The 22,002-nt window shown below is 39.6% G+C and overlaps 1 protein-coding gene across 3 annotated transcripts in view; it reads left to right on the plus strand.

Annotated features, from left to right (window-relative positions):
* The window catches only part of MAPK14 (mitogen-activated protein kinase 14), a 75,431-nt gene that overhangs the window by 42,647 nt on the left and 10,782 nt on the right, over positions 1–22,002 (plus strand). For 2 of the 3 annotated variants that reach the window (XM_027525299.1, XM_027525301.1), the window contains exons 4-9: positions 2,779–2,890; positions 3,669–3,698; positions 4,014–4,061; positions 6,602–6,716; positions 7,277–7,348; positions 17,762–17,841. In XM_027525299.1, coding sequence (XP_027381100.1) covers positions 2,779–2,890; positions 3,669–3,698; positions 4,014–4,061; positions 6,602–6,716; positions 7,277–7,348; positions 17,762–17,841 — 457 coding nt within the window. Of the gene's footprint in view, positions 1–2,778; positions 2,891–3,668; positions 3,699–4,013; positions 4,062–6,601; positions 6,717–7,276; positions 7,349–17,761; positions 17,842–21,565; positions 21,646–22,002 lie in introns of all 3 variants that reach the window. The other variant, XM_027525300.1, reaches the window with a different exon arrangement.

Here is a 22,002-nt window from a genome sequence, read left to right on the forward strand (position 1 = left end):
TTTTGGATTCAGCCCCTGACATGACCTCTCTTTTAACCTTGAACAGATAATATATACTTGTTTTGTCTGTGTTTCTTCCTCTACAAAATGGTAATACTAATAAAATTTACAGAGTTGTTGGGAAGAGTGTATGAGACACAGGCATAATAAATAGTGGTTGGCATGGAATAAGCACTAATGCGTTTGGTTATGTTATGTTGAGCTTGGAACATCCCTTAAGTCAGAACAACCTTTATGAAAACATTTCAAAACATCCAGCATAGTTTAAATGACGTTTAGAGTTATCTTTGCTCAAGGCAATATAAACAAACATGCAAGTTTTAAAAATATGAAGTGCTGGACTTCCCTGGTGGTCCAGTGGTTAAGAATCTGCTTTGCAGTGCAGGGGACATGGGTTCGATCCCTGGTCCGGAAGATTCCACATGCCTCGGAGCAGCTAAGCCTGTGCACCACAACTACTAAACCTGTGCTCTGGGGCCGTGTTCTGCAAGAGAAGCCACCACAGTGAGAAGCCTGCACACCGCAACTAAAGAGGGTAGCCCTCGCTTGCTGCAGTGAGAGAAAGCCCACACAGCAACAGAGATCCAGTGCAGCCAGAAATGCAATAAATAAATAATTAAAAATCTTTAAATATATATATATATATATATGAAGTGCTAAAATCTTAAGGTTACATCTATGCTAAATCCTATTACTCTTCATGAAATTGTGAACTGACCATAATAGCTGAACAGTGAAATTAAGAAATAGGAAAAAAAAATTCTTGTTTGAGGAAAGAAAGTAATAAATATAGTGGGGTGTGTGTGAAGACAGGTCATACACATATATAGCCATGTAAGGCATTAATAGTATATTTAAATTGCTGGCTTGGTTTCTTTTCTTCCAAATTTATCAAAAATAAAAATGGAATTTGCTGGTGTTCCAGTGGTTAGGACTCCACGCTTTCATTACCAAGGCCCTGGGTTCAGTCCTTGGCTGGGGAACTAAGATCCTGTAAACCATGTGGTGGCCTAAAACAAACAGACAAAAATAACATATTAAAAAAAATAGTAATTGAAGAGAAATGAAATCAGACTCTCTTTTAATAGCTCAGCTGATATACATTCCGCCTCAGGAATGGGTAATGATTCTTCTAGTAGATAAAACCTAACCGAATTTTTAAAAATTCCACTTGTTTAGTACTAAGTGTGGTTTTTATGTTCCCACAGCAGTGTGATACAGTAATGAGTGGGTGGGGCACTGCATCTAGAATATCTGTGGTAAACCTGTTGGGCTTGAATGTCATCATTCCCTAATCCTGTGACGTGAGGACAGGATGAAAAATATGCAGCGCCGCACCTGTGAGGAGAAACTAGAACGTCTGACTGCCTTGTAGATAAAATATTTCATTAAAGTAAGTGCAGGAATATTGTCAGTGGCCAGCATCCTTTTTCCAGTCATTCCTAAAAAAGAAGAGTTATAATTTGAAAATTTAAAGATATTTTTATTTTTTTTTAACCAAAGTGTAGTTGATTTACAATGTTGTGTTAGCTTCTGGTATACAGCAAAGTGATTCAGATATATATAGTAGTTTGTATCGGCTAATCCAAAAACTCCTAATTTATCCTTCCCCCCCTGCCTTTGGTAATCATAAGTTTGTTTTCTATGTCTGTGAGTCTGTTTCTGTTTTGTAAATAAGTTTATTTGAAGATACTCCTATTTTAGACCCTGCAATATGAAGTGGAAAATGTAACAGTGGATTTAAAAATATGGCCATGCATTTAGTTATAGCGTACATTTCTCATGCAATAATATCGTTTTTAAGAAAACTGATGCAAACATGGATATCATTCCAATCTCCATCTTCTCTTTTTTTCTTTAATAATTACTTTTATTTTTGGTTGCACTGGGTCTTTGTTGCTACACTAGGACTTTCTCTACTTGTGGTGAGCAGGTGCTGTTCTTCGTGGTGATACACAGGCTTCTCGTTGTAGTGGCTTCTCTCGGTGTGGAGCACAGCCTCTAGGCATGCAGGCTCTGGTAGTTATGGCTCACAGGCTTTAGTTGCCCATAGGATGTGGGATCTTCCTGGGCCAAGGATCCAACTCGTGTCCCCTGCATTGGCAGGCAGATTTTCATCCACTCTACCACCACAGAAAGTGTGAAAGTGTTAGTCATTCAGTCGTGTCTGACTCTCTGTGACCCTATGGACAGTAGCCCGCCAGGCTCCTCTGTCCATGGTATTCTCCACATAAAAATACTGGAGTAGGTTGTCATGCCGTTTTGCCATACCCTTCTCCAGGGGATCTTCCCAACCCAGGGATCGAACCCAGGTCTCCTGCATTGCAGGCAGATTCTTTACCAACTGAGCCACCAGAGAAGCACCCGCCACCACGGAAGTCCCTGCTTTTTTTTTTCTCTTGTCTTTAGAGAACCTAGGAAAAGATGGCAAGTTGGAACAAGTATAAAAATTTTTAGAAAAATAGACGACAGGCAGTAAAGTTAGAACAGTGATGTTGAAAATGAGCCCTCCATCAATAGTTACTAAGCTTTTAGCTGTCACTGTGGTACTTATTGGAGAAGGAAATGGCAGCCCACTCTAGTGTTCTTGCTTGGAGAATCCCATGGACGGAGAAGCCTGGTAGGCTGCAGTCCATGGGGTCGCACAGAGTTGGACACGACTGAAGCGACTTAGCAGCAGCAGCAGTGGTACTTATTGAGTGGACTTCTGATAGTCTTATGAAGATCAGAGCTTCCTTAAGGTTCTGGATTATTGTGTAACTCTCCATTAATTTTTAGGTACCTGGTGACCCATCTCATGGGGGCAGATCTGAACAACATCGTGAAATGTCAGAAGCTTACAGATGACCATGTTCAGTTCCTTATCTACCAGATTCTCAGAGGTCTCAAGGTACAGACTAATAATTTTCAGAAATGAATTCTCCCTCTTTCCCTTCTATTTAGGGCTTAAGGGAAAACAAACAAGACTTTTCTCATGGAAGATTTAAAATACGATAATCACAAGTACAATCGTAGTATAATGAACCCCTGTGTTTACTCAGCAACCACAATTACCAAAATACAGCTAATCTTGTTCCTTTCCTATTCCCCTAAACCCTGGATTATTTTAAGGCAAGTCTAGACCTCATATCGGTCCACCCCCTTGATACTTCTATATAGGCATGTCTGAGAGTTAAGGTCTCTTCATTACATCTAAACAGTAATAATAATTTCTTGATATAATCTGATATCTGTTGAGTGTCATGTTGAAACTTTGAAAATATCCTCAAAGGGGTTAATTTGAGGGTTAAAAGGGGGGGCGGGGTGGGAATATCCTCAAAGGGGTTAATTTAAAAACAGTGTTTTTAAATTAAACCCCCTTTAATATTTAGCAACTTTGAGTCCTTATTGTGCTCTAGAGCACCCACCAGAAAATAGGTTGAAAGCTGTATTTCACTCATACTCCAGCTCTATGAATAGAGTTGATGGTACAGAAATCATAGTTATGGTCAGAGTATAGACTACTGATAATTACTTGTTCTGATTTCTAATCCTGCTCTTAATCCTAGCATTATTGACTCATAAAAAAGTAAAAACGCACTTCAGATATGTCATATAATATGATACGAGGTTGGAGATAACTTTTTCTTTCACTGATTATTTTTGTGTGTGTGTGTGCTTTTTCACAGTATATACATTCAGCCGACATAATTCACAGGGTAGGTATTGTATTTTGATTACATTATTGGGATGGTCGGTGGGGAGATAGCAAGATCCTAGTCTAAGTATTTTAGCTATTGAAATATTGACTGATTGCAACTTTACTCTAGGTTTAAACTAAGTAAAGAAAGAGGATGTATAGGTTTTTTGTTTTGTTTTACCTATTTAAGGCTAATTAGAACTAGGTAGTGACTATAGAATGGAAATTGTTTGTAGCTGGATCAAGTCTTTTATGTTTAGCTCTTCATCATTACCTTTAGGGAGAGAATTCATCAAGCATCATAAAGTTGATCCTGTCCTCTCTTGCTTCCTAGGACCTAAAACCTAGTAATCTAGCTGTGAATGAAGACTGTGAGCTGAAGGTAGGATGAAGTGACACTGGTAATTGTTTGTTTCACTTTGTAATTATATGTTTGACTAGCCAGGCAAATTTATAAAGGGAATGAATTTATAAAGCCATGACTTTTTATCTGGAACTTCATATTATATTGTCCTTAGGAATATCATTAGACTTTGAAATTTAAACTGGAGATTTATTTAGTAAGCTTTAGTTTGAGTGATATTGAAGGTAGTATCAGGTATCTTGTTTTCATTCTAAAATGAAGTTAAATTAGAAATCTAATATATTAGTGATAAAAAAGGAGAATTATAGTATGAATATCAAGAAAGCAGTCCTCTTGAGATAAAGCTGGTTTTAGAAAAGGCAGAGGAACCAGGGATCAAATTGCCAACAGCCGCTGGATCATGGAAAAAGCAAGAGAGTTCCAGAAAAACATCTATTTCTGCTTTACTGACTATGCCAAAGCCTTTGACTGTGTGGATCACAATAAACTGTGGAAAATTCTTCAAGAGATGGGAATACCAGACCACCTGACTTGCCTCTTGAGAAACCTGTATGCAGGTCAGGAAGCAACAGTTAGAACTGGACATGGAACAACAGACTGGTTCCAAATAGGAAAAGGAGTACGTCAAGGCTGTATATTGTCACCTTGTTTACTTAACTTATATGCAGAGTACATCATGAGAGATGCTGGACTGGAAGAAACACAAGCTGGAATCAAGATTGCTGGGAGAAATATCAATAACCTCAGATATGCAGATGACACCACCCTTAGGGCAGAAAGTGAAGAGGAACTCAAAAGCCTCTTGATGAAAGTGAAAGTGGAGAGTGAAAAAGTTGGCTTAAAGCTCAACATTCAGAAAACGAAGATCATGGCATCCGGTCCCATCAGTTCATGGGAAATAGATGGGGAAACAGTGTCAGACTTTATTTTTTTGGGCTCCAAAATCACAGCAAATGGTGACTGCAGCCATGAAATTAAAAGACGCTTACTCCTTGGAAGAAAAGTTATGACCAACCTAGATAGCATATTCAAAAGCAGAGACATTACTTTGCCAACAAAGGTCTGTCTAGTCAAGGCTATGGTTTTTCCTGTGGTCATGTATGGATGTGAGAGTTGGACTGTGAAGAAGGCTGAGTGCGGAAGAATTGATGCTTTTGAACAGTGGTCCTGGAGAAGACTCTTGAGAGTCCCTTGGACTGCAAGGAGATCCAACCAGTCCATTCTGAAGGAGATCAGCAGTGGGATTTCTTTGGAAGGAATGATGCTAAAGCTGAAACTCCAGTACTTTGGCCACCTCATGTGAAGAGTTGACTCATTGGAAAAGACTCTGATGCTGGGAGGGATTGGGGGCAGGAGGAGAAGGGGACGACATAGGATGAGATGGCTGGATGGCATCACTGACTCGATGGACGTGAGTCTGAGTGAACTCTGGGAGTTGGTGCTGGACAGGGATGCCTGGCCTGCTGCGATTCATGGGGTCGCAAAGAGTCGGACGTGACTGAGCGACTGATCTGATCTGAAGAGAAAAAAAAGGCAGAAACCCACTCTTTCAAAATAATTCAAACAAGAGATAATCTATAAAGAGCAAGCAGCTCTGGAATTTTTTTCTTTGTTTCATTTCTCATGTTACTCAATTATTTGGAAACAAAATTTACAATAAAATGCAACTTTTTAAGTGTACATATGAAAATTTTTATAGCTCTGTAACCAGCACAATTATGATAAAGAACATATCCATCACTCCAGAAAGTTCCCTTGTGCCCCTTCCTAGCTGGTCCCCACCCCTCTACGCCTACTTTAGACGACCACTGATCTGCTTTCTGACACTAGATTTATCTTTTCTGGAGTTTCATACAAGTGGAATCATACAGTATTTTTCTGTGTGTGTCTGACTTTCGCTTAGTGCAGTATTATTGAGATCCATCTGTATTGTGTGTATCAGTAGTTTATTCCTTTTTGTTGCCAAGTAGATCCATTTTATGACTGTACTACAGTTTGTTTATCTATCACCTGTTTATAGACAGGGCTTCCTTGGTGGCTCAGCCATAAATAACCCACCTGTCAGTGCAGGAGACACGGGTTCAATTCCTGGGTCTGGGTCGGGAAGATCCCCTGGAGAAGGAAATGACAACCCAGTCCGGTATTCTTATCTGGGAAACACCATGGACTGAGGAGCCTGGCGGGCTGCAGTCCATGGGATTGCAAAAGAGGCAGAAACAACTTGGCAAGTAAACAAGACAACTGATAGACACAAGTGCTTTTCCCCTCAGAGCTGTGTAAAGCTGCTGTGAATATTCATGTTCGTGTGGAACATATATTTTAATTGCTCTTGGATAAGTGCAAAAGCAGAGCATTTTTGTTTCATTTTTTTGTAATTTCATTTTTTTTTTTTAAAATTCTTGCTGTGTTCCCCATGCATTCTAAGCACGGACCAGGAAATATGTTATGCAGATGCTTTGTTGTTCTTGCTTTTTATTATGTACTACAGTTTTTTCCCTCCTGCTTTACAAGCCTTAAGAGTTGAACTGTTCAGTGCCTGATTGCTCTTTTCTCATTAGATCTTGGATTTCGGACTGGCTCGACATACAGATGATGAAATGACAGGCTATGTGGCCACCAGGTGGTACAGGGCTCCTGAGATCATGCTGAACTGGATGCATTACAACCAGACAGGTACTCCTTGAACTGGTTACTTAGGGCCTTATTGATACCATGTTAGGTATATTTGGGGTTCCCAGAAGTGGAGATGGGGGAGTAGGAGGGAACATTCTTTTTCTTCCCTCAGGAAACATTTAAGTCTACAAAAAGAGGATATTTCAGTTGCTCAGAGAAAGTAGGGTTTTTCAGACTCTGTGATTTAATTGGCTTTTTACTTATTTTGAACATATTCTTTCATATTCATATTCTACCTGAAGACATTGGGTTCATAATATTAACTTTCAATATTACTTGGGAGAATCCACCATTTCTACCAGTAAGAAACCTTTGCCCCTTTGTGAACAGCTTATTTCTCTTGCCGTAACTGTGTTTTGACCTAGCCCACCTATGAAGCCCTTTAATTTTGGTGAAGGTTTTAGCTTATTTATTTGTATAAAAATGTTGAGTATGAGTGTTGAACTTCAGATACCTTAAATATTAATTAGAGTGTTTCAGCCCCAGCTGTAGTTCCATTTGTAGCCAAGTTTGATAAGAGTGACTTTGTATATACTTTTATTTCTCTTTAATTTTGCCAGTTGATATTTGGTCAGTGGGATGCATAATGGCCGAGCTGTTGACTGGAAGAACGTTGTTTCCTGGTACAGACCGTATCCTTTACAAAGTTTTGGGTTCTTGTTTCTTGTCTGTATTTTAGTGTCCATGGAAGTGTATCGCTTTTACCTGTCTCTTGGAAGGACTTAACGTTACTTGTTTCTATCGTCCATTGTGAGATCTGCCCTCCTGCAGAGTATCTTGCCTTGCCAAGAAAGAGGCTGCAATTTACTTTTATGATTTGGAAAAGTTCCTCATAATCTGGCAAACCTTTAAAATCTTTCATATGTCACCTTTTTTGCTGCAGGTTCCTTATTAATCTTCCCACAGCCATTCTGCAACTGAGTATGTTGGTGAGAAGTTCTAAACCTCAATGACTGGTTTAGTCTGTCTGTACCAACACTCAGTGAGCACAAGATAACCATTTATAAATCAGGGATATCTTGCTTTTATATTTGGTTTATGTATTAAAAAGGCTGTATTTGGTCCTTGTAATGATACACTTGCTGACTTCTTATATTTGTTGCTTAAAAACAAATAAAATAAAATAAAAACAAAAACAAATAAAAGCAAGAAGATAAGGTCACCCTGTCGTGTACCTTTATCTCCCCTCAGCATGACTTTGTTTTTATCCCAGATTGTAACCAAACTTTAATTTACTTCCAGATTTATTGTCTAGTCTATAGTTTATCACAACCCCTTTATTTTAGTCCCTTTTCTATCTGCTGCATGCCCATTTCACAGTTTAGTAATAATATCATCAAAATGTGATTTGTCGTAACCCTCATCAGTTCCACTTGGGGAAGATGTTCAGGCAAGAAAACATTTTTAAATTTATATCTAGAATTAGATCTGAAGATTTTTGTTAAATTCATTTGGTTAAATTTGGTTAAATTCATTTGGTTAAATTTGGTTAAATTCATTTGGTTAAATTTGGTTAAATTCATCCAGTTTGGTTGAGCATTTAGAGATGCTGCCGTTGCCTGTGTTCTATCACAGTTAGAGACCTAAAAGCTGTTTTAGCATCTCACCTAAGCAGACACACTGAGTTTATAAACCAGAATGTCAGTTCACTGGCTTACAGTTGGGATCATACTTCTGGGGTGACGGTGATGTTCATTTCACCAATCCACGTATTCTAACTGTCTTCTGCTAGAATGTATTTTGCTAATGAACTGAAAATGAAAAGCCTCTTCCCTCAGCTGTCAATTTCCCTCTGAATATTACTGGATTGATACAGAGTATAATTTCCCTATATGGCTCACCTTATTCCTTCTCATCCCTGGATTCTAATTTTAATACCTAATGTTTCCCCTTTATCCTTTGTTTCATTTACCTTATACCTGTTTCTTAGAAATTTGACATACACATTGTAGTCTAAGCTAAGAGAATGAGGGACAGTTTGTGATTTTCCTTTTCCTCTGAGTTGCATTCTTTACTCTGTCTTCCTGAGCATTCTGCTCTGATGTTCTTCTCTGTTCCTCTTGCCCCTTCCTTTCCTTTATTTCCGTATGTCCATCTACAGTTGGTCGCAGACACTCATACCTGCTCTCCACCAGTTTGGTTGAGCTGTCCAACCAAACTGTCCAACCAAGCTGTCCACCACAAAGTGGTGGAGAGACACGGACAGTAAAGCATGCTAGTTAAGAGCACGTGTTCTGGAATCAGACTTCCAGGGTTGATATTACTTAGCTCTTTTATTTCCGGCCCTCTGACTTTGAGCCAGTTGTGTAACCTCAGTCTCTTGGTTTCCTTAACTGTAAAATGCTGATCATAGTACATACCTCATGTGAGAATTCAGTGAGGTGACCTGGAAAGGACTGGGAGCAGGGCCTGCCAGTAGATGTTAGCCATCATCCTCATCAGTGATCTTTGGGAAGAGTTTCTCCCCTTCACCTTCCCACTTTATTGTCTACTTAAAAATCATTAAAGGCTGTGTTTTTTTGTTTTATTAAAGTTTTTTTAACAGCTAGTAAAGAATGGATCCCCTTGACAGGCTACTGGTATAAAGGTTTCAAAGCAGTTGTGATTGCCTTTGGTTCTGTCTCATTACAGGTGCCCATTGATGGATCAACCCTTTTAAAATGCTAACTTTTGGCCTCTGTAAGAAGTGTTCCTTTTTATGCATACTTCTTTTCCCTCTATGAGCTTTGGGAAGAAAACCTAGCATTTAAGCTTTTTACTAGGAGATTCTCTTTTTTAATACATGAGAATTCTTTTCAAAATTTTTATTTTAGTAATACACTGTTCCTTTTCTACTTGGTTCCTTTTCAGGCAGATGTTCTCCTGGATCAGGAAACTTGAATTTGGGAGATTTGTATTTGTAATATGTATAACTCCCTTCTTGTCAGTTGCTACCTGTGTGGATGTAGCTTTGATTGCCTGACAAGGGGAGAGGAAAGTGTTTTCTGTTACTTTTTCAAGTCCCCAGTTGATTCTACTATGCATCCAGTGTTGAGTACAACTAGAGTTTTAACCAAGTTGAATTTTAGTTTTAATCTTTCAGACTGAAAGTTACTTAGTAGTTTTTCCTCTTTTTTTTTAGGTACTGATGAGATAAAAGTTAAGAATCTAGAATTATCCACTTGGGGATCTAGAAAGATGCTAAGAAACATCTAGTTGGGCCCCCTGTTTTTATAGATGAGGAAGCTATAAGAACCCAGAAAAGATGGATACGAATGTATCTGACTCAGGTCTCCGTTTCTTTCCAATATTCTATCTGTTGCCTATTCTCCTAATTTCTAAAACTCATTCTCTTAAAACCTTTGCAGAATGTGCTGGCCCCACACACTCTTCTGTTGCTCAGAAAGGCACACAGCTACTGCCTATTTATGATTTTAAAATGCAGCTGAATGCCAAGGCAGCCTCTAGAGTTTGCTCTTTACTTGAGTACACAGTTCTCTCCCTGTTTTCCTCATTTATTATTCATCTTGCATTTGAAACTGGTGGTTTTAGCTTCTAGATAAGAACCATCTAATAGAACTTTCTGTGGTCTTACAAGTAGTTTATTTATATACTGTCCAGTATGGTGGTTGGTAGCTACCAGCCACATGTGGCTGTAGAACACTTAAAATGTGGCCAGTGGAACTTAGAAGCTGAATTAAAAATATTTTTGTAGTCAAGTGTTTTCACATATAATTTGCCACTTTATTTTTTTATTGTGGTAAAATAAACATAACATGAAATTTACCATCTTAATCCTTTTAAAGTATACAATCCAGTGGCACTAATTACATCCATAAAACTGTGCATCTGTCTATGTCCAAAACATTTTCATCGCCCCTAACAGAAGCTGTACCCATTAAACAAAAACTTCCTATTCCCTCTTATAGCCTCTCATTACCTCTCTTCTACTTTCTGTCTCTAAGAATTTGTTTATTCTAAAAATTTAATATTAAGTGGGCTCACACAATATTTGTGTTCTTGTGTCTGAACTGTTTCACTTAGCACGTTTTCAGGGCTCATCCATATTGTAGCATGGATCAACCTTCATTCTTTTTTTATGATGAATACTATCCCCTGTGTGGCTATACCATATTTTATTTACCCATTCGTGTGCTTACAGACGCTCGGTTGTTTCCCCCTTTGGCTGCTGTGGGTAGTGCTACAGGGAACACTGACGTGCAGCTACCTCTCTGCGTTCCCCCTGTCGCTTCTGTTGGCTGTGTATCTAGGAGTGGAATTGCTGGGTCATGAGGTTACTCTGTGTGTAGCTTTTTTGAGGAGCAGAGCAGTCGTTGTTTGTCACAGCAGTTTCACTGTTTTACATGCCCACCAGTGATGAATGGGCAGTTTCTCCGTATCTTCACCAACAGCTGTTTCTTCCTCCCTCCCTCCCTCCCTTCCATCCTGCTTTTTAAAATTATAGCCATCCTAGAGATACCAGATGGAATCTCTTTGTGGTTTTAATTTGCATTTCCTTAATGACTAATGATGTTGAGTATCTTTTCCTATGTTTACTGTTGGTATGTCTTCTTTGGAAAAATACTTGTTTGAGACCTTTACCCACCTTTTACTTGGGTTGTCTTTTTGTTGTTGAGTTTTAGGAGTTCTTTATATATTCTGTAAATTAAGCCTTCTTCACCAGATATGCGATATGCAAATATTTTCTCCCATTTTGTGGGCTGTCTATTCATTTTTTTAATAATGTCGTTTGATGTACAAAGGTTTTTTTTAAATGAAGTTCCAATATATTTTTTCTTTTGTGTTCATGTTTTTGGTGTCATTTCTAAGAGTGTATTACCAAATTCAAGGTTGTGAAGATTTACTGCATTTTCTACTAAGAATTTTTGTGTGTATCTCCTATATTTAGGTTTCTAGTTCATTCTGAGTTAATTTTTGTATGTGATGTGAGGTTGGGGTCCAGCTTCATACTTTTGCATATGGACATTCAGTTGTCCCAGGACCATTTTTTGAAGATTATTTTTTTTTCCATTGAATAGGTTAGGCACTCTTGTCAAAGATCAGTTCTATTCCATTGGTCCGAATATCTACCCTTATAGCAGTACCACACCGCTTTGATTATGGTAGCTTTATAGTAAGTAAGTAAGTCCTTCAACTTTGTTCCCGTTTTCAAGATTTTTTTTTTTTTGGCACTTTGGGCTCCCTTATAATTTTATATGAATTTGAGGATAGGCTTTAAACATGTCTACCAAGAAGGCTGAATTTTATTTATTTACCATTTTTGACTGTGCTGGGTCTTTGTTGCTGCACTGGCTTTTCTCTAGTTGCTGAAAGTGGGGCTACTCTTCGTGTTTGGGGGGGCTTCCCATTGTGGTGGCTTCTCATTGCAGAGCATGGGCTCTGGGGCATACAGGCTTCAGAAGTTACTGCCCATGGGCTTAGCAGTTGTGGCTCCCAGGCAGTAGAGCACAGGCTTAATAGTGATGACACATGGACTTAGTTGCTCTCTGGTGTATTTCTTTCAGTGATGTTTTATAATTTTCAGTGGACAAGTTTTTTACCTCTTTAGTTAAATTTATTTTTAGGTATTTTCCTAATGTCTGTAAGATGCTATTTTAAATGGAATTGCTTTCTTAATTTTCTTTTTGATTTGTTCAGTGTTGGTGTATAAAAAACACAACTGATTTTTATTTGTTGATCATGTACCCTGCAACTTTCCACAGTTGAAAGCTGAGAACTCTAGTAGCTTTCTTGTGGATTCTTTGGTTTTTCTACATGTAAGATCATGTCATCTGCAAATAGAGAGTTTTACTTCTTCTTTTCCAATTTAGATGCTTTTATTTTTTTCCTCTTATATAGTTTCTCTAGTGAGAACTTCCAGTACAGGGTTGAATAGCAGTACTGAAAGTGGGCAGCTTTGTCTTGTTCTTATCTTTCAGTCTTTCATCACTGAGTATAATTTAGCTCTGCATTTTTCATAAATACTCTTTATCATGGCAAGGAGTTCTATTCATAGTTTTATGAGTGTTGATCTGAATTTTAAATTTTATTAGATTTCATTTAGATTACATTAAAATTTAATCACGTGACTCTTGATATTTTATGCAGTTTTAGATCTCTGCAAGTCACCTTCCCATTCTACTTTTTTTCTCTCTTTTTTTTCCCCTCTGTGATTAGTCTTCTTGATAGAATCTTCTTTTGGGGTTACATGGCTTGCAGGATCTTAGTTCCCCAACTAGGGGATCAAACCCAGGCCCCAGCAGTGAAAGTACAAGTCCTAACCACTGGAGTCTAGGGAATTCCCAAGATTCCTTTGTTACTAGTTGTTAATAATCCTTAGCATTTCCCTAAAGAGATAAGATACACTAATTTTTGTCTTAAAGCTAATTATATTTAAGAGTGGAGCCCTTCCTCATTGGTCTAGTTGACTATATATCTCGAGTGGACACACCCGAGAGAACTTTATATTAGAAGAGAGTGAGGACCCAGAATGTGTTCTTCAGGTATAGTGCTAACTTATTTCGAAAGCCACTGGTTCTGAAAAGAGTAAGCCAGTTAGGAAATGTTATTACTCACGCTTAACAGTCTGCAGCCTACGGAAGAGAGAGAGTTTCATGACCCTATGACCTGTCAAATACTGTTTTCCCTTCCAGAGATCTCAGCCTTGGCTTACTATTGTTTTCCTTTTCTAGGTAATCAAATGAATTTCCTTCATGTGTAAAACTTTTCTTTGCTTCTTTCATTTTTATAGAAATGGCACTCTTAAGACATTAACTAAGATAATGGGGTTCTTGCCATCAGCTTGCTGCTCTACTCCATAATTAATTTTCTGTGTATCTGTTCCTTAATTCTAGTTCATTTATTTCTTCTTTTGATTTTTTTCAAACATTTTATGAACTACTTCAGACATACAAAAAGACAAGAAATAATAAATGAACACCTGTGTTTATGTAGCCCAGATTACAAGATAAAATATTGCCAGTAGAGCCAAAACTTTTGTATATCCCCCTTCCTGGCACAACTACCCCTCTCTTTCAGACGCTGGTTTCAAATAGTCTCTCATTAAAAAAAACAACAACACAGTTTTCCTTCAGACACCAAAAGCAAGTGTCCTAATGTTTAAGAAGAAAAATACTAGGTTACTTCTTGCCTTTTCTAACTTGAGATTGTATTCCCCCATTTGAAAAGGCTGGAATTCTCAGGTTTCTCCACAAACCTAAAGCACCTTAAGAAATCTTCCATGTATGACAGTGAAAATGACTATTTGATGACTGAGAAGAGAAGGAAATAGGCTAAGTCCCATTCTGGTCCATCCTGTCTGTCACCAGGAGAATTTCCACAGGTCAGTGTTCCACCTTTGCCTCGTGGATTTTTTTTAAAACTGCTGCTCTTAAGCAGCCATAGTCTCAGGTTCTGCAAATGGTCCTTTTATTTATCTATTTTGATACCGCTTATGAGCAGCACTTTTTAAAAAATCCACGAGGCAAAGGTGGAACACTGACCTGTGAAAATTCTTCTGGTGACAGACAGGATGGACTAGAATGGGGCTTAGCTTACTTCTTAGTATCTTCAACTCTCTGGTTTACAGAAATCTCCTGGGAGTTGCCTAGACCATTTAGAAGTGAATAGACTATCTATCCCTCTTTTACTTTCCTTCCAAATAACCCATTACCCTTAGGTTTTTTCCCTCACCTACTCATTCTGACTACCTCTTACTTTTGTTACAGAGGACCTAAAGAGTAACCTTAGGCCTAAGTTGTTTAAGGAAGAATCAGGAGATTTATAATTAAAATTTTGACATTGTGATTATTACAATTAAAACACATTTTTAACTACCAGTAAAAAATATCTGCTATCTAGGGAAAAACGGGGTTAAACCTGGTAAGAAGGATGGCTTGCTGTGGAAATAACTAATTGTCATAATGTGGTAAGTTCTGCTTTGCTCTGCTTATATAGTTACCTGAAGTTCCTTCTGGCCTTAACTGCCTGGACAAATTGTAGTGGCCTTACTGTAGCTGGTATTATTGGAAGACTGACCTGTATTTCAGTGGATTTGCCAGCTCTTGGAGAACCAATGGTGATTTCTTCTGAAGTTTGCAGCTTTGACTTTCTTGATGCGCGTGCTTTTAGCTACTAAGTAGGCTTTTATTTCGCACTGTGTGTTCGCTAATCTCCTAAGTACTGACTGTCATGCTGTACCAGCGCTCTTTATCTGTAGCCCTTATGCTCTCATCGCGCTGTATTTGTATACTCTTTAGAGTGTAAACATTTCAGATGAGCATTTGCATATGAAATGAAGCAACTTTTCTTGACTGTTTTGTATATAGACTTCCCAGTAGAGTACAGTCATTCTAGATTTTTGAGGGCAAGACAGAGGGGTGGAGCTGCTTTGAAAAGTCTATTACAGGAAGACCTTTCCAGTTAATATTTATTGAGCTATTCAGTGGAAGGTGCTAAAGATAAGATGGTACCTGTCCTCCAAACCAGAATGATCATACTTAGCAGAACGTGAGTTACAGAAGTCGTTTGAATGAATGTCTGTTCTCTGCTTATAAAACAAGACAGAGTGAACAGATACTGTAATAGAGTATAAATAAATTATGGAGAAGCAGCAGAGATTAATTCAAGTTCAAGATATGCAGAAGACTTCATGGCAGGCAGAGTTCTTGTTTGAGCAGGACTTTGAAAAGTAAATAAGAGAAAAGGTTTGCTAGGAGGGGAGAATGGAGGGTATTGCTGTTTATGACTTGGATAAATAAGGAGTTGGAAGCTTAAAAGTGCCTGGAATATTTGGTGTGAGTTGAAACATTGAGTGCATGAAGGAATAATAGTTTGAGGGGAGAGGCAGGAAAAACTCTTGATGCCAAATCAGCAAAGGCTGTGAACTTGAAGTTGAGGATTCAGGGCTTTATTCTTCAGCCCTGAGATTGTTTCTTACTGGCTGAGGTAGAAAAGGACATGGGGTCCCCCAAATCATTGCTCTCAAGACCACTGTGACCAGTAGGAGTAGCTTACTTTTCAGGTATATTGGGGTGAAGGTAAGACTCTTAAGAAACCCACAGCCTAGAGTCTTCCTCAGAGGGGGCATAAAACTTGACTCTCTAAAGTAGTTCAGTTTCTTTCCTCAGTATTGAAATTTTAGCCTCCAGAACACATTGATTTTTGCCCTCTGCAAAGAAAAAACTTATCTCCTTTTTTTCTAATTCAGTTTTTATTTTATATTGGAGTATAGTTGATATGTAATGCTATTCTCTACTGTTCTTAATTCAGAAATAACTTCTGTGAGTGGGCTCCCCTGTCCGTGTAATTCTCCAGGCAAGAATACTGGAGTGGGTAGCAATTCCCTCCTCCAGGGGATCTTCCCAACCCAGGGATCAAACCTGTGTCTCCTGCATTGCAGGCAGATTCTTTATCATCTGAGCCACCACAGAAGGTCTTCTGTTACAACAGAACCATACAGTTTCTGTTGTAACCACCCAGTTTTGCCACATAAGCTGAAAGCAGCCATAGACAGTCCATAAACGAATGGGCATGGTTGTGTTCCAGTACAGCTTGAGTTGCTGACTCTTGTCTAGAATTTTCTTGCATTTAAGCCAGTTTCATATCTGGAGGGGAAGAAAGAATAGGGCAAGTTATTATTGCGTAACCAATTCCTGTAACTCCGGCAGCTATGGCTCACAGTGGCCATTATCTTCTGCACTGTACTGCCTTCATATGTCTAATCATAAACAGAAGTCTTTTCTTCCGTTCTCCCTCCTCTCCATCCTGCTGTACCTTCTCAAATATTTTGAGTGCTCAGCATGTAGCAGATGGTAGTCTGAGCGCTGGGGACAAGTGGTGAGCAGGCAGAGTCCCTCTCTCAGATCAGTGGAGGTGACAGTCAATAGCAAACAAAGCAGTTACAGATCGTAAGGAGCTCAAGCATTGTGCTGAGATGGAGGGTGACCAGGTAGGCAGTGCCTCTTGTGTGGCGTAGGGGAAGCTTCTCTGAGGAAGTGAAGGTTAAGCTGAGGCCCGAAGTTGAGAACGAGTTAATCCTGCAAAACCTGACAGGTTTTCTTTATGACAAGAGTCAGGAGATAGTCATCCTCTCTTCCTTTTCCCTCTGAATGTCAGTATAGACATGCATGGATAACATTTAAATTGTCATTAAAAAAAATACTGAGTTATTTTATAAGATTTTTTCCCCTCCTTTTAGCTTTATAGGCAAGGCTAAAAGCAGTCAGAATAGGTGGAAAGTTCCCGACTTCTGGTCAGTTATGCACGTACACAGTGAGTGTGCGTGGAAGAGTTGGCTGCACAGTAAAGGTTTGGGTGTTGCGGCCTGTTGTGTAGAGCTCTGGGGGTGTGAGGTTTGTCAGTACATTTCTGTAAGGTCGAAGCCTCAAGCCTCGTGTGTGCCATGTTGCTACCACACTCCCGAAGGACGTGTGCTGTGGTGGGCTGGTGGGGCCCTCTGCTGGCCACTGTCGCTCACAGTCCTCTGCATGCCGCAGCCAGGAGAGGCTCTCAGGAGGACATCTCAACTGGTTAGGCTCTGGGATCTTTGCAGGTCCCTGTCATATTACAGGCTCCTTAGGTCAAGCCTTAGAGGAATATTCACAGGTAGGCTTGTGTATTTCCCTAACTCCTGTGCTCTCTGCTTCTTCCTTCTCTGTGGCCCTCTGCTGACTGGTGTTCTTTGCTTGACTGGCTCCTGGTGCTTTGGTGGAAGGGAAGGAGGTAGGTGTGGGCTGAGCGTATGGACTGAGTGCTGCTTTTATGTTTTCACCTGCTGTCTTTGGCAGCTAAGTACCCAGCTACAGCTGCTTAACTCTACTGACGGGATGTTGACAGATGCACAAAATAAATATAAGTCGGGTATGTGTGTGTGGTAGCTTTTGAAAATTTGTACAGGAGGAGCATGTTCTACTTGAAGTGACCATCCTGCAGAAACCTTGACCTAGATAAATTCACCTTTTTGGCTTGGTTTGGGGTTTTAAGTTTTTGTTATTGGGGTATTTTGTTTGTTTGTTTTGTTTGTTTTTTATTTTGTCCCAACATTTTCCTTTATAGTCCACCATTAGATATTGATCAGTTGAAGCTCATTTTAAGACTCGTTGGAACCCCAGGGGCTGAGCTTTTGAAGAAAATCTCCTCAGAGTCTGTGAGTTGATGCCTTGATTGTAATTATCTGCCCTGTTGGGAGCCTCTGCCACTTCCCTTCTGTCAATCTGTACTTTGACCTGGGTATGTTTGTAAGCACATGTGCCCTCTGTGTGCTGACTCCAGGATGAGGTGTGTGTGTACATGTACCTGCCTGCTCACATGCATGAGTGTGTTTTGTTTTCTCTCTATCTGGGTACAATACTGGAGCATGGGAGCTTGTGTTGGGCAGTTGTATCACAGTAAGTGAGATTTGAGATTCTCATTCATTCCAGGAGATGGAAAATTTGTTGTCTCCATTCTCCAACCCTGACATCATCTTTCTCAGAGTTTCACTCAAGGGCTCCTTTCACTTTTTTGGTTAGTATTTATCCTCAAAGCATGAGCTTTACCCTCTGTCAGTCTAGCTTTCTCACTAAAAGAATGAAAAGTGCATTGCCTGCACTCCCTTGCCCTTTCCCAGGAGTTACTTGCTTTTTATTGCTTTGGAATAGACAACTTGCACATCCTGGGTAAGGTGTGTGTTCTCCACAGGGGTCTGTATCTACCCTGTCTCCAGACCGTCAGAGGTAACATCCCCACTCCTAACACCTCGGATCCACAGGATGAGGGTTGTAAATCCTTCTCCCACAGCCTGCCTGTGTAATTACAAGTTTGAGTACCCTGAGAAAAAGCTTTGGAGCTAATGCCTTCCTGCTTCTAAGCAGGCATTTAGAGAGAAGCCATGGGAATGTGACTCTGGCTTACTTGGGCTTGCTTGGTCATTTTCTTGGGCCACAGGCGTGAGAGAAATTAGGAAAGCCCAGTCTTTCTCCCTTTTCCCATATGTCTGCTGCCAGGCAGTTGGAGAAAAGGGGAAAAGAGCTGTGAAGCCAAGTTCCAGCTGTGCCTTCTGGATTCTCCTCCCAGTGTTTCTGACTGAAGGATTCCTTTGCCCTGTTGGAAAGACTGCTGGGTAGCCAGAGGCAGGCTTTTCATTTGTTTCATGTACTTATTTAAGATGAGGAAGCAAAAGCACAGGAAGACTGGGACTTGCCCGAGTCATGCACTGAGTCACTTGACAGAGCTGAGTTTACATCCCAGATGTTCTGATAACATGTTCTAAACTTTAATCTCATGCGATTGCACACTGTTTTGAAAGTCATTGTCAGAGTTATCGACCAGAGCGTCAGCCAGGAGTGTTTTCTTTTTGCTTTTTGAAACGCAGGAGCTGGATTGGAGTGAATCAAAGAAGAGATGAGACAATGCTTAGAGAGGACGGTGCCTTTTTGTTTTAAATGCTTTGCTTAGAAAGATTGTCTAATAGAGAGGACACGGGGGCAAGAGAGAGTGGGGTTAGGGGGGGGAGCTCAGTTTATTACTGAATAGTGCTCATGAGACTGAGATAGCAAGTGCATCCTCTGTCTGGAGATGGCCACTAGCAGCTCTTTCTCAGTCTTCTCACCCGCCCTTAGCCATCTGCCCTAGAGATATGTGCTGTTGGAAGAAAAAGGGTGGGTATAAAATGATAGTATTTACCTGTTGTAATCCTTTTTTTTTTTTAAAGTGCCTGCCCTATTAATGAAATGTCTGTATGTGAAATAGGGCACATCATACATTTCAACATCTCTCGCATAGAGTTGAGCATAATAAATTGAGTATCAGAACACAGAAGTTAAATAACATTGCATTGAGTATAGGAATAAGAATATTCCTCCTACGTAGTTACAGTGAGTGCATAAAAAGTAATTTAAACATTGAGAAGAGTAGACAAGATTAATTTTATGTTAGTAATACTGCTCAAGTACCAGTTTATCGTAGAAGCACATGATGTGTGAAACATGATGTCTAAATAGCAAAGCCAAGTGAGTAAAATTGTTTAAAGCTTTTCAACGTGAAAAACATATTAGTGAAGGAATGTAGTAAACAGAGAAAGCCAATAGGTATTTTCCTTACTCCTGAAAAGTAGTGAAGTGATGTCATTATTATTGATTGATGGAATTCAGTCAGTAAATACTAGGACATTCTGAGTAAGAGTACAGTAATAGTTGGACTGACGGAGAACAAGTTAGCATGTGCCGTGAGAAGGGGGGTAAATGAGTCATGATGGATGTCCAGAGAATATTTTTTGGTGGTGACCCAATACCTAATCAGTGAAAGGACAAAAATAAAAAATAAATCATATGAAGAAGACAAAAGCCCTTTCACTGACTCACTCTCAAAATTTTTGCTGAAAATATTTTATTCCTGAACTCCTGACAAAAATGGGATATAATAACCTATTTGACTAAAGGAGACCAAAAAAAAAAAAAAAACCACGGAAATGTACAGACCAAGTTATTGTTCATAGAAAAGAGAAAGGTGGCAGGATTTTAACATTTTAAAACCCAGCTGATACTACTGTTGCTGGTTTAGTTAGTGAGCCCCTTTTGTTTCTTTCTCTTAGCATGCAGAGTACTGTTTGTTATGTAATTTGTTTAGAGGTAAACCTGAATTTATTGAGAATGTTAGAAGAACTTCACACCATCTTTTGGATTTGCTGGCCTGTCTTTGGGCCAGGGAGCGTGAGAGGCAGGGTGGAGCCGTGGCTCCAGCTCTTTCCTAACAGCCAGCCTTAAACATGTGTTTGTAGTAATCTGACCACTAAGGAATTTAAGTTCTGAGGATGAGCTCAACTGGAAAGATCATTGAGAGAAGCCACAAAGAAGTGCAATTATTTGATTACAGTACTTACTGGAAATGGTGCTACAAGAGAAGGAGGGAATTAATAAATACCAAGAAAGGGAATATGCAAAGGTTTTTATTGTGCTGAGGATTTTAAAAATCCCACCACTCTGCTTTAACAGCAACACATGATAAACAGTTCTTGTGGTTGTGTTAAAATTGATGGGCCAGCTAAAAGAGAGAAGGTTAGAGTGCAGTGTACCTACATCTGCATACATTTGGAAAACCTCAGAGTTCTGCCTTTGTCAGATCAGATACTCAGTGTTTTGCCAGCTTCCTCCCGGATGTTTTTTAAGCGAAGTCAGTCTGTTCACCTGTTAAAGGGACTTGTGGGAGAAATCACTGTGGCATGCTGTAACACCGGCAGCAGCTGCGGCTTCTGTTTTGTCTCTGCTGTTAGCTTCTCATCCCCCCCACTTCCCCTTCACTTATCACTGTGTGTTTGTGGCACGTATTTTAAATGTGTCACTAACTGCTGTCCTTGAAGCTTGGCCTTGCGTGTCAACACGCATACCACCTTGGTCTTAGATTAGGAGGGGTGGTATTTTAGAGAATCACCAGAACCTGTGCCACAGAAATTTAACCTGTATCTGAAATGGTTACATTGGACATTTTATTTTGTCTGAAGTTGAATCAAAATGTTCTGAATCCTCTTCATTTATCCCACAAGCAAACAGGTTGTGGCCATCAGTACTCGGAAACAGTTCTCTGGCTGGCATCCCGGATCAAGGGGCAGTCTCTTTCCAGGGAGCGTAAATATTTAATGTTAAAGATCATGCTAAAACCAAAAAAAAGTTTTTCTTCTCCACTTGGCCCATCACTGGCTCCATGGCTACTAACTCATGCCATTCACAGATGCATGCTTTCACGTGCAGCCTTGGGCTCTGACCTGGGGTGGGTGGGGTGGGTGGGAGTAGATTTTTTGTTTGGGGGTGGCTTTTTGGCCTTTTCTAAAACTTTTTGAGTTGAAAGTTATTTTTTGCACTGTATGCTTAACAATGCCCTTGACTAGGCATCTTAAGATATTAACCAGCTTCAGCAGATTATGCGTCTGACGGGGACTCCCCCTGCTTATCTCATTAACAGGATGCCAAGCCATGAGGTGAGAACAAATTGACTGCAGGAGTATCTAATTCAGAAGGCCACATTCGCATTTTATTGCCACTGTATAACCAACACAGATTGTAACGTCACTGAATGTTTGCATGCGCCTCTAGGGCGACTAAGGCAAAGACTGCCTATGTGCTATTACAACACTTGACGTCCTGTGAATGGAGAATATAATGTATAGGCTTGTTCATAGAAAATGATGTTATTTATGAATTTAGTGCTCAAGAGGAGGTTTGTGTTTTCCTAGGGTCCTATGCCTACAGTCAGGGTATGCTACCATTGAATAATGTTTAATTGGAGGTGTATTAACTGAAGGCCGTTAGCATGTTTTCCTATTTATCCATTTTCT

The sequence above is a fragment of the Bos indicus x Bos taurus genome, chromosome 23 (genome assembly GCF_003369695.1).
Source record: "Bos indicus x Bos taurus breed Angus x Brahman F1 hybrid chromosome 23, Bos_hybrid_MaternalHap_v2.0, whole genome shotgun sequence".
Classification (NCBI taxonomy): domain Eukaryota; kingdom Metazoa; phylum Chordata; class Mammalia; order Artiodactyla; family Bovidae; genus Bos; species Bos indicus x Bos taurus.